The sequence below is a fragment of the Neopelma chrysocephalum genome, unplaced genomic scaffold (assembly GCF_003984885.1).
Source record: "Neopelma chrysocephalum unplaced genomic scaffold, ASM398488v2 Primary Assembly neopelma1_43, whole genome shotgun sequence".
In the NCBI taxonomy this organism is placed as follows: Eukaryota; Metazoa; Chordata; class Aves; order Passeriformes; family Pipridae; genus Neopelma; species Neopelma chrysocephalum.
Genome location: NW_020897702.1, coordinates 15,022,790 through 15,035,535, shown reverse-complemented (window position 1 = coordinate 15,035,535; position 12,746 = coordinate 15,022,790). Strand labels below are relative to the sequence as shown.

General features: G+C 35.9%; 1 protein-coding gene across 5 annotated transcripts in view; it reads left to right on the top strand.

Moving 5' to 3' along the window:
* DEUP1 (deuterosome assembly protein 1) overlaps positions 1–12,443 on the top strand; it is a 43,308-nt gene extending 30,865 nt beyond the window's left edge. For 4 of the 5 annotated variants that reach the window (XM_027677441.1, XM_027677442.1, XM_027677443.1 and 1 more), the window contains 2 exons: positions 5,570–5,888; positions 11,966–12,443. In XM_027677441.1, coding sequence (XP_027533242.1) covers positions 5,570–5,888; positions 11,966–12,136 — 490 coding nt within the window. In that variant the 3' untranslated portion in view covers positions 12,137–12,443. Of the gene's footprint in view, positions 1–3,024; positions 3,088–5,569; positions 5,889–11,965 lie in introns of those variants that run through there. The other variant, XM_027677445.1, reaches the window with a different exon arrangement.
* The last annotated feature ends 303 nt before the right edge of the window (positions 12,444–12,746 follow it).

Here is a 12,746-nt window from a genome sequence, read left to right as displayed (position 1 = left end):
TCCTTGTTAGGGAAAAATAATGAGACTTAAGAATACTCAGACTCACAGAAAAAATTGTAGTGATGACTTTCTTCTTATTTCCCTGTATTCAGTGAGGCACTGAATTACCTTCATGGCATTGCAGGAAAAAAAAAAGAAAACGAAGTCCCTGCTAAGCACTAATATAAAATAGTTCTGTGAAGCAAAGTTGAAATAGTTGGAGCCAAAATTGTACATATTAAGATTTCAAACTCATACATATAGTTTCTGGCAAAATATAAAATGATTTTCTTTCTGCAAAATAGAGTGCCATCACAATATATTTTTGCCTAGAAGTTCCTTTTCAAGAATGTTGTTTAGTGTTGGACATAGTATTCATGTTTATATAAATAAATAGATATATTATATGTATGTATAGATATGCATATACATAATGTGCATATATATATACATAAACAGAAGTGGCAGTTATGGCTGTTTTCCTACAACCCACTACACAAATGATGTTGAAGGTTTTGCAGAAACAAATATTTACAAACCAAGATACAGATTATTCTGCATCTGTAGGTCTCATAACTTCACCAAAATCGGTCAGTGCAATTTTTGCTCATGCTTCCACTCTTCTCAAGTGAGAAAAAATAGAATTTTTCCCATTTTTCTCATAATTTACACTTGTACATAAGGGACTGTGAAATTCCATTTATGAGAATGTACATGTATGAGACAATAGAACTATGCACGTAATTTGCAGAGTTTTGATTTCATAGCCATTGAAGACCAATGTTGAACCAAAACTGGGAGAGTTAACCTTTCCCATAGCAGAAATCTTAGCCACATTACAGAACACAATATAAATTATAATTAATATGATGAAACAGATATATTGAGCCTAGTTTTCAGGATCTAAACCACACATTTGAATTCCTAAATGAAAAGCTATCTAGCTAAATAAATACATACACAGATTTCAAAAAATGTGCAAATTTCACATGTACTCTATATGCACATCAGCCAGCCAGTCTTTTTAAGATTGGGCCCTCTCTATACTATCAGTTCTCAGTTCCCAGACAGGAGACTACCTCAAGATTTTCCCAGAAAACTAAAATTAAATTTTCAATCATCAAATGTGTGCAGATAAACCAGGGAATTGATGTTGGTTGAGTTAAAATCTGGGGTATGTTTATTTTATTGTGAGCATAAACCCTGTTATTTCTGGTTTAATTTGCAGTTCTGTTTCCATGGTAATTATGGCACTGGAGAAAGGGCACAAAAACTTTTTTTACATAGTAAAAAAATAGAAAACATGGTGTTTGTGCAAGGGAGGGGTATATATATATATTCTATGGTATTTTTCAGTCATATCTCTCAATCAGTACTGGAATCCTGGGTATGGGCACCAAGATGACTTAGAAAGGAGACCTCTAAAGAAAACACAGGAAATTCCAGGAAGTTATGTTGGCAATTTAAAAAGCAATATAATTTCTTCTTTCTTTCAGTGTACAGTGAATTTCTAAACATTACAAAGTAAGATATACAGGAATAGCATCTTTTTGCTAAAAAAGGACTGTGCCCATATTCTACCTGTAACCACTGCAATTTAATACTGTCCTCTTATATGATAATTGCATTACTTCTAATTGCCATTTACATAAGCTTTCCCCACCCTCAAGATTTCAATCCTTTATTTAGATCTTGGCCACATACAGCTGATTTATATTTTGGCATGGTTGAAGAGGACTTTCTCTGATGAAGCTGATGTGTTTAGTTTGTTTCTTCCAAAATTAAAATATGCATGTGAGTTCCCAAATGAAAAGCTACCTATTTACCATAAAAATATGCACAAAACACATAATGGGTCAAGCCAGAGTGCACTTTCATCATATGGCAAAAGTGAAGGGTAAAGGCGAGAACTGAATGGCTGCTAAGGTAGCTGGGGATCACTTAAATGATGTGTGTAGACAGTGGAGTATCTGTGCTAAGGAGGTTTTCACCACCCTTTGGCGGTCACACACTCTTAGTCACACTCACCACTGTATCGGTTATTGCAATAGATAAAGTGGAAGCAGTGAAAACAATCTCTTCATGAAAATACTTTTTATCTATTTTTAAAATGTAGCTAGCAGTTAGACTTGCAAGGTAGAAGCATCAACACAAATTCTTGAAGACATTCTGGTCATTAAAGATCTGTTGTTTTCTTTCTCAAGACTAGTTATGTCAACCAGCACAGGCTGTGCAAGGAATTTGTTTTGAAGTCATTGACCGCATAGGGACCAGGCTGATTTTATATATGAGTCTGGAAAGATGATGCCTGTTTATATAAATTCCCTTTGTCAGGACATAATTCTTTCACTTCTTGTCCCATATGTCACCATGTTAACAGTGATATTATTTTTGTGCAGTATGTGTACATGTTAAATACCCTATGAAGTAATCCCACTGAAAACATGAATTACTCAACTGCAGTTATAGTGTATTTGCATTGCTAGTGTTAACAAGTGGACAGTTTTTTAAAAATTTGCAGATATTTGCCTACTTGTACATTTGTGTAGTAGATCTCTGGTCTTGGATATTATTTTGCACTGAACTGATAGGAATTTAAACCCCATCTGTAAACACTGTGTGAAGTAAAGGCACAGTATCCATATCAAAGCACCTCAGGGTAGGTGTCATGATTTTCAAAAATACCAAGCAGCCCCAGCATGGATTACAGTAGGAAGTGGAGTTCATTTAAAAAATCAGTCCTTTTTTTGGGGGATGGGAGCGGGGGGACTCAAGGGAGCAGTATCTGTTCTACGAGCTACCATAACTGTAGGCACTCAAGTCTGAAAATTCTGGTCTTAATGAAGTAAGCTATAAGACAGCAGTAGTAATTGTTATTAAATACATAGAGAAGCAGTTCTGAAGGGAAAAAAAGAACACAGATCATACAGACTTCATATGTATATAGGTTTAGAGAGAAAATTACCTCCAAAAAGGTCAGAACACAAGATGAAAAAAAAAATCTGTGATTTTATTATTCATGCCATCTATCTTCAATTCTGGGAGGTTTTCACTGTGCCCTTCATCCAAACAATATCTGGAATGGACTTTAAAATAGGGAGGGGAAAAGAAAGCAGAAAGGTATTTTCCTGTGCCCAAAGAGCAGAGTGTGTTTATGTAAAGAGAACATGAAGGAAAGGAGAAAACTCTGCCTCCATAAAAGCAAACATTTTAGGTGATTTAGAAAACTGGAAGATTTGGTGAATAGTCTCAGAGAGTTTTATGTTAGAATGTATATTATTATTATTATTATTATTATTACCATAGTAATATAATTAATATGGCTTTGTGCTTATAATTTCCTTTCTCATAGCATTCGAGTATCTTAATCACTGCTTCTTTTATAAAAGAATATTTATAAAATATGTTCTTCATTAGTTCTCTGAGTTGTTCTACACAGTCCATTTATTGAATACTCAGTTTCATGCTTCAGGGCTGTCCTGGTTTAACCTGGCAGGCAGGTAAACACCATACAGTCGCTCACTCACTCTCCCACCCCCAGGGAAAGAACTGGGATAAAATAAAGTAAAATTTGTGTGTTGAAATACAGTTTAATAGGACAGAAAAGGAGGAGAAAATAACAATAATAATAAATGATATCAGAACATACAAAAAAAGTGATGCATGGTGTCACTGCTCACCACCCACCAACTGATGCCTAGGCAACCTTCTCCCAGCTTTTTATTGCTGATCATGACACCATACGGTCTGGAATATCCCTGTGGTCAGCTGGGATCAGCTGTCCCGGCTGAGTCCCTTCCCAACTCCTTGTGCACTCCCAGACTCCCTGCTGGTGGGGTGGAGCAAGGAGCAGAAAAGGCCTTGACTCTGTGTGAGCACTGCTCAGCAGTAATGAAAACACTGTTTTCAGCACAAATCCAAAACACAGCCCCATACCAGCTACTGTGAAGAAAATTAACTCTACCCCAGCCAAAACCAGCAAAAGGTGTATATACGAGCAGGTCCATTAAGGCTGCACAGCCACCCTCTCCTAACACCAAATAATTTAAATTAAGATTAGAAAATGATGTTGTGATCTTTCTGCAGAAAACAGTCTTTTCCCTGCACTTGGCAAGTTCTTGTTTTTATTTAAAAAGAAAAAAAAAGTATGCAGCACTGCATACTTTTGGATATTTATAACAATTATATTTTAGTGGCAGAGAACGTGCTCTTTAAAAGTTTTTATAGATGCATTTCAAATTACTGAAGTGTTTTAGGATATTTGCAATGATAGAATCTGCTCAAACAGCTATCATCTTTTAGTGGTTACCTCCCAAGATTATAATTTCATCATAAGCACAGGCCTCAGTACAATGGAAATTTTTACCTCAGTCAGAATATTGTAACAGAAATTTATAATATCTGAAATAAATTTTTTTGCATGTTTTGATATATAATACAAGGAATTATGCCATTGATAATTAGTGCAATTCAGCAGACATTTGACCAAGCTAGACTCAAAATTCTTCTTTGATCAATACCGTATCAGAATTGTTCAGTTAACTATCAGGAAAGAAGATATTTTGAATGGGAAGAAAGTAGCTGTCTTTTTTTTCTAAGTTGCTGTTAACTGTAATAATTTTTGCTTTACAGAACTGCAAACGAATACAAATGTATACATCATATATATACATATGAATACATATATATACATCATATAATACATCAATTCTGATCATTCTGATCATTCTAAGTCGAATACAAGAGTTACAGAACATCATAATAAAATACTTAAAAACTCTTTCTTAAGCTTGAAGATTTCACTTATAGCTACAAAAGCGTGTTCTTGTACAATTTTTTAGAAAGTTTATTTTAAAAATCTATTTAATTTTTTTATATTAATCTCCAAAGTGTTGTCTTTAAATTAGTGTCAAAATTAGCATTGCAGTAAAAATGCAGGATCAAATATTCCTGTAATATGTTTTATTTATTTATTCTAAATTCTAGCTATGTGAACATAGTTGTTGAAGGTGACATTAGATCAAAATTTACTAATTATCCAACCACTGATAAGAGTTTTTGTCTCTCATCTCACACTTTCATATTTCATTTCCTCTATTTGTTTGGCTAAATTCACTGTAGTTCCTATCATACTATAAGCTAGGACATGGCTGAGGAGTGCTTCCATAGTTTGTTCTACTGAAAAGCTAAAGAAATTATAACCTTTAGCAAAGGATGGGTAACAAACACTTAAGGAGTATTGGCATCTTCAATACCTGAAGAGAGTTTGTATTTTCGCTCTTGTCCTGACACAGTTATACCAGGCAAGACAAGGTTCCTCAACTTATGCTCCAGTGAAAGGGTTTAGATTAGGGTGATTTAAGTCACAGCTGAAGCAGACAGAGAATGCACATCCTGGCATTTATGGTAACTTAGGTGGAAAGTTGCTAATTTGCTGCAACTTGGTAATGCCCACAACTTTATGCATGAAGCAGTTTGAACAGCTAAATAACCAAAACTGTGTAAATAAAGAAAACGAAAACCTTTGACTTTGCTGTGATAGCTTAATAGTTTTAACTGGGTTTCATACTTTGATTTTTTTTTCTTTTAGATCATTCCAAAATAAAGATGCAGGAGAAATGGAATGTCAACAGACTGATATGCTTCCTGCCAGTGGACACCACAGAGACCGTAGTCCTGCTTTATATGGCCAAGGCAATATCACTGGGTCAAAAAGTGACAGCATTTTATCTTCTCATCCACTTCACAGAGGTCATGAAAAGAAAATAGTTTATAAATCTCCATCACCACTAGTGGGGTATCCTTTGGGCTCTGGTGGGCCATATTCTAAAATGGGCAGAACAGGCAGTTTACTGAGCCCTGCTTACAGTGGAGAAGAAATGAAATTATCAGAAGAAATCAAATTATCAGTAAGTAACTATTTAACACATACATTCTCAAAAATCCATCTGTGGACCAAGTGCAGCCTTGGAGGAGCCAAAAATTAGATCACCCTTGTTATTATTATTATTTATACAGTGCCAGCCCAGCAAAAATGGAAATATCTTACCCTAACAGAAATGTAGTTTTTCTGGAGATTAAACATCCCCTACTGAGCCATACCTCTGTTCTAATAAGGATGGTGATAATTACCTGCCATTATGTGACTGTGAGAAAGATTTCTAAATTTTAGCTTATTGGCTTCTATATTGAGGCACTTTGCATCATATTGCCTCTGTAAGAGCACTCTGCTCTAAGTGTATTTCCATAATACCTGCAAAGTTACTGCTTTAAGTGCTGTTAGACAAGTCAAGTTTCTACAGCATCTGATTGATGGATGAAATCAGAGGAATCACAGCAACTATTTTCTATATGTTAGCTATTTTATCTGAAAAGGAACAGAAATTATAACTGCTGTAATCCTTATTTTTCTTAAAATGAAAGCATTCTTTCTTTTAGTCTTCATAGGCTGGAAATTGTCAACCTCCATGACAAGTGGCACAAATTCCACTTTGCCTAGGACAACTTAAAAAAACCTTTTTGTAATTCTTTGGCTTTAGATCTCTCTTTAAATTTGAGTTTTATCCTCTTCTTTAGCATCTGCTATTCTTCCTTAGGCCTCCACTACAGGCCGCTATTTTTTTTGCACTTGAAAACTTAGCATTTATTTTCCTGACCTCAAACCACGGAACTCTACCATCATTAAGTATTGGAACTAACAAGGTAAGGAATGAACTGTTAACATCCTTCTGTCCAACTGTGATACATGGATCTTTGTAACCAGGAGGTCCTCAGCTGCAGGGCTGTGGCTGAACTTGTAGAAGAGGGAAGACTTCAGCATTTACTAGGGGGAACTTACAGGCAATTTTCTTGCCACTTGTCACCTTAAGTAGGAGCGAAGAGGCATCATGACACCAACAGTCATCTTCAAGCAGTCTGTGGTTGTTGTATCCCAGTTCTGCTGTCCACTTTGGAAGCAAACACACATCCTTTCCTATCAGAGACATGGCTGCTGGAAGACTATTTCCACATTCCAGAATCTCTCTGTTGATAGGAAGCACCATAATAATGGCCTGCCTAGGAAGTAGGGATTGCAGTGCAGCCCTTCACTGACTGTGGTCACATCATCTGTGTCCCACTAGCCTGAGAACACTGAAAACCACGTAGTCCTGAGTGTTTGACCTCACTTCCAGTTTTATATTCTTATGTTTCACAGGAGTTTTAAGTAAATGGCTTTTGGTTTCTCATGGCTTGAGAGTTTTCCTCTTTAAAGTGCTAATCATGAAAAGAATTGTTTGGACTTTTTCAGAAGAGTCTGCTAAACACCAGTTCTTTTCTGTCAGAAGTTTCAGAGATATGAGACCCCTAAGCTTCTGTTTTCAGCCAGCCTGGGAAAAATGTCCATTCTGAGACACTTTTGCAGTGAAACTCTTTCCCAACTTGCACTCAGGACAGGGTCAATGCTAAGACAATTGACTAGATTATAGGGAAAACACTTTCCAGTTGGTGTGTGGGCAAAGTACATAACAAAACTATTAAGCAAGGGATATTTCTTGTACAGAGACTAAGTCCAAATCATTGGACTTGAAGCAGGTACAGGTTCAGACCACTGAAATAAAATCATCACTCAGGTTGACATTGGATACCACAGCTTTATTGCTGAAATCATTCGAGAGTCTGTTACTCTAGAGTTCTGTGTTCAAATGGAAAGCCGTTGCATCAAGGAGAAAGAGGGAAAAAAGGATGTTGCAAACCAGAGTTCTTTGACAGAGTTTTCCGGACTTGTGGGGAAAAGGACACAGGGACAGGACCCAAGTGAAATCTCCAGTATGTTCAGAACTTCTGAAAATGTTATAAGGCACTATTTTTCTGAAGAATATTTGTAGCACAAATTGAAAACATTGGATTTCCAGGTGATGTCCTGATACATACCAAAATTACTCTTGCAGTATTGAGGGAAAAAACAGTCTCTTGGGCTTTAGACAAAGAGTTACATCTCTCCTCCTGGTAGAGAGTCTTCAGACAAAGATTAGTAAATGTTCTACTGGAACCTCTGCCCTTTCACATACTTACTTAGAGGTTACATGTGTAGAGTAATTCTTGCCTTAAAATAAACTAGGAAGCTCAGCTGGGAGTCACCGGAAATAACTCCAAAAATTCTTGTTTCAGGGATTTCCAAATCTAGGGAAATACTTTTTCTCTGAACAGCACTTTGGGCTGTGCTCTCTTTCTGAAATGAACAATTTCAGAAAATGATTGCCTCATCTTTTAGTCACAAATACCTTCTCATGTTTCTTTTCAGATGCTGGACAGATGATTTTTCTTTCTTTCAAGGCTTAGAAATAAAAGAAAGACTTGAGCTGGAGCAATGAAAATTTAAATTAGGCATTAGGCATTTCTAGCATTATTATGGGAACTTGCTTAATAAATAGATTGCAATGGAAAGTTGTGGAAATTCTACCACTGGAAATTATTAGGAATTATATTGACAGTTGTGATCCTACCGTGAGGCATGCTGTAGTCCATGCCTCTCATTCTTCGGTATTACTTTTACTTAGCTGATTAGGTACTTGGGCCCTCTAAAAGTCTTCCTATGTCACTCAGCAATTTCCTAGCCATCTCAAATTTGATTTTCATATATGAGCAGAAGCATGTTTAAGACAGGCATCTGTACCTGCTGCTTAAGCTGTATTGCAGTGTAGGGTTAGAGGAAATGACTCCCAAAAAAAACATTTAGTCACACTGAGACTAAAATTAGCCACACCAATTTCTACTTCCAGTATTACAAAATCTTTCTGGAAAGTAGGAGCATCTAAGCATAAGAAGACTATAACACTGGGGTTTGACCATTCGTGATTTGAACGCTAAATGTTAAAATATCCCAAGTGTTAAAACTTTCCTGCTGCCCTGCTGAAGGTGCATCCAAGAATGCTGGGACAACTCATGGGGCAAATGAGAGATTAACTCTCGGCAAATTAATTAGGCAGTCTTTGAGAGAGAACATCCCTTCCTGAAGGGCTTCTCCCTAGCAATTCAGAGTTAATGCATAACCACTTTGGGTAGTCTTATTTAAGGAGAAGACATATTTCATATGTAGAAATATGCATCTCTGTCAGGTGCACTTCTTCATTTCCAGAAAATAATGAGGCAAAAAGGTGGTTCTCATTACCGGTATACACCAAAGAAATACGAGATCAGCTGCAGTGTGAAAATGAAAAAGTAGAGTTCTTGTTGCCTAATTACCCAAACAAGTTAGATGGAAAGCTTACAATGAACCCATTTCTATCCAGATCCTGTTAGGAAACCAAAAAACATAAAAGAAGCGATATCTGAGGAGAAGAAATTCAAAACTAGGGACCATGAATCTCATCTGAGACATGGATTAAAGCAGCTTCTTTATGGTTTTTCTTCCTCAGATGCCAAAAGTAAAGACAATAAAGAACATAATGAAAGAACAGACCAGAGGCTTGGAAAGCAAAGCATAGTTGCTAACAAGGAATGTTGCCTTTTAGACCTGTTTAGATAAAACCTTCTCTCAAAGTGCATGAAAAACAGTGCATTAGGGACCTATCTAAAATCATAGTCTGTGATGTCTGACCCTCAGTGGGGAGCCATGACCGGCTTATTCTAAGTGATAAACATTCTTTTCTCAACTGTGAGCGAATTCAGAAATGTCTCATTTCGAGTTTACAGTGTATTTCAAGAAGAAACACGTCAAAGTAAGTACCAGTTGAAGCAAAGGACATTAGCAGTTTAGGAAGGTAGCTTGATCATGAGGCCAATCTGTTCCCAATGACAAGCCAGTAACTGTAAGCATTGTTATAATGAATCTCTAAGGATCTCTTGTAACTTGATGCAGTGTTTCCAAAGACTAGCACCTGTGTAAATCTGCTGTCCATATGGAAAAGTTCAACATGACTTTTTTTCTCTAGGTGATGACACCTATTAAATTCATATTTCAAATTGAGATTTTCCCAATTTCTCATGCTTCTCACTGCAAGTATTTGCTCAGTATTGAATCAGTGATTTCAGAGCTGGTATTCAGTAAGCAAAACACATAGTGATTCTTTAAGTAAAGCCTCCAAATCTAATGTCTTCTTCATAATACAAAAGCCTTCTTCAAATAATTTAAAATAGTACTGCCAACTCTATCAGTGAGTCCTAACATCACAAGGAGATGTATTTGTGATCCTCATGAAGGAATACATGTGCATATGGCCGTGGCATTCAGAATCTCAGAAAAAAGTCTTCATGTGAAAACACCGATAATTTATGGATGGGAAATCATGCATGGGTTTATAAAGAAAACCCTCCAGTTTCTTAAACTTCAGAAGACTGGCATTCTTTCTTATTCCTGCTAGTGCACGGATTGATAGAGGACTGTTGTGGCACATAGTAATCCAATACCTTTGAGTTTCTTACTCATACATGGCAAATTTTTCTCCCCCATCCTTGTAAAACACTAATTTGGAGGGACTGAGAAAAGGAAGATTCTGCTTTATCTGTGAATTTTATTTTAGGAGCCCTATAGATCAGGAAGCCTGTCTCATTCTAGAAGGATGGTATTAAATTCAGAATTCATTTCCTGCTATCACTTACTTGCTGTACTTCAAAAAGAAAAGGGGTTTCCTATAGGAAATCTCTAAATTTCATCTCAAAGTCTCCTGCAAAGAGTTTGAATAGAATAGTGCTTTAAAGCATTTCTCTACGTAGCATCTTTTGGACTTACAAGCTGCTAAAGGGTAGTTTTCAATGAAATTGAAAACAAAACCCAAATCTGTCTCTAGTTGCTGTGGAAATACAGAATACCCCATTTTGATACAATGGAGCCTAGAGTAAAAGCTTACAGGTGAAATAAAACTGGCCTTTAGCACAGAACATTTGAATAGCTGAATTCTTATTTGATGTGCTGAGATATTAACTCTCCTTTCTAAATTCTAGAAAAAGCAAAACCCAAGATTCCAGACTAATAACTCAATCAGTAACTAAAACTATTAAGATATGGTTTAATTAAAATTAAAAATGCCAATTATTTTTCTCAATATATGACCATATAAAGATAGAAAATAATCTTTCTTTTAATATTACAGCTGCTATACTAAGTTTTCTTCTTAGTCAAATATTAAAAATTCATGTCATAAAATTGTATTTATCTATACAAATAAGCATTGAATGAATTTAAACAAGTATAGTATCTTTAGGCAAAGAAAAACTATTTCATATTTCTTTTGATAAAGACATTCCAATGACTGCATCTTAAGTATTAGCAAAAGTATTAACAAAAATTGCTGCTTAAAAATTTAAAACTTGTGCCAGCAAAGACTCATTCAATGTCCTTTGCTTCATACAACTCTGCATCCTATAACAACCATTTTAAGGCTGATTTTTGGTATGGTTTATGTCGAAGGCTACTAAATGCTCATTAAATGGAAAGGAGATTTTTCAGCTGAATTACTTGCAGCGAATAAAATTTAGTACATTCTCCAGAATGTCAGGGCTTGGAGTTAATAGTACTGAAATGAGCATAGGTTTTCTTCCTTTCCTCAGAAAGCATCACATCACAGAAGCAGAGCTAAAATTCCAGAGGGCAGTCAGCAGTATCCAACACTAATTATATTTTGTAATTCCAAAAAAGGTTATTGTCCTCTGCATTGGTCTACATTATACAAATAACTAACATAACCTGTAGCTGATCCAAAGAATTTGGAGGTTCTGCAGCAGCACAATTCTGTCTAATGGAACCTTTAAATTTTTTATTCTAAATCTACATTCTAGTGCTGTGAATATCAGAGATAATCAAACACCATGTTCACTCGATGTCATTTAGGCACATGGATGCCTTTAAAAATTTATGCCAAATTTCATGTTTTCTTGGTGAGGTATAAAGCGTTATAGCGTTACTAGCTGCTATAGGTCAAGATGTTTTTCACATCTAGAATTTGATAATGCAAACATGTTGTAGTACTTGCTGGCTTTTACTAACCATGATTTTCTGTTCCTTTCTCAGTCTCCCCATGAGATGTCCTTCCTTGCAACAACAGAAAAGTTCCTTCAAGAGGAAGATAAACATGCAAGAGAGTTTGAAGAACGTTTAAATTTGCACCTTGAAGAGCTGCAAAGATATTCTGAAAATATTCTAAAAAAACATGCCAGGGTACAGCAAAGCAGACATACTTAAGCCAGTCACATAATTAAGAAAAGAAAACCAAGTAATGACCCATGAGTTTCTTAAAATTAAAATCTGCAACTAGTTGCTTAATGTATTTAGGCACATTGCCAATAGCATTTATTTTTAGTACCAAGTTTTCAATAAGATCATTATTATCCTATGGATTTAAATATAGCGTAACTTGACTATATTACAAAATAAACTCTGATCATATTCTAAAATATACAGGCTGGTTTTGCACAGTTAAATTGTGTGCAGCAGAGACCCTGTTGCAGCTCTGTAAAATAAGTAAGATATTAAAATTCTGTAGTGTACAGAGGGCTAATAAGTGGAATTATTCCCTTGAAATTGGAATCAGCCAAGAGAAATTCTCTAGATTGTAGAGAAGACTAATAAGGGCCTTTAGCCATGTTACAGCTCCTGGCATAAAGAGCTTATCTATGCTCTGGTTATTCTTGGCTGTGGAAGTAGCCCTTGGGACTTTGGAAATGAGAAGTTCGATCTCTTTCTTTCTTACACTCTAAGCCATGTCAGTCCATGAGGGGAACACGAATAGACAAAGTATATATTTTAAAGACACCCATACTGCCCCTTTTACCAGACCTATAGACTTCACCTG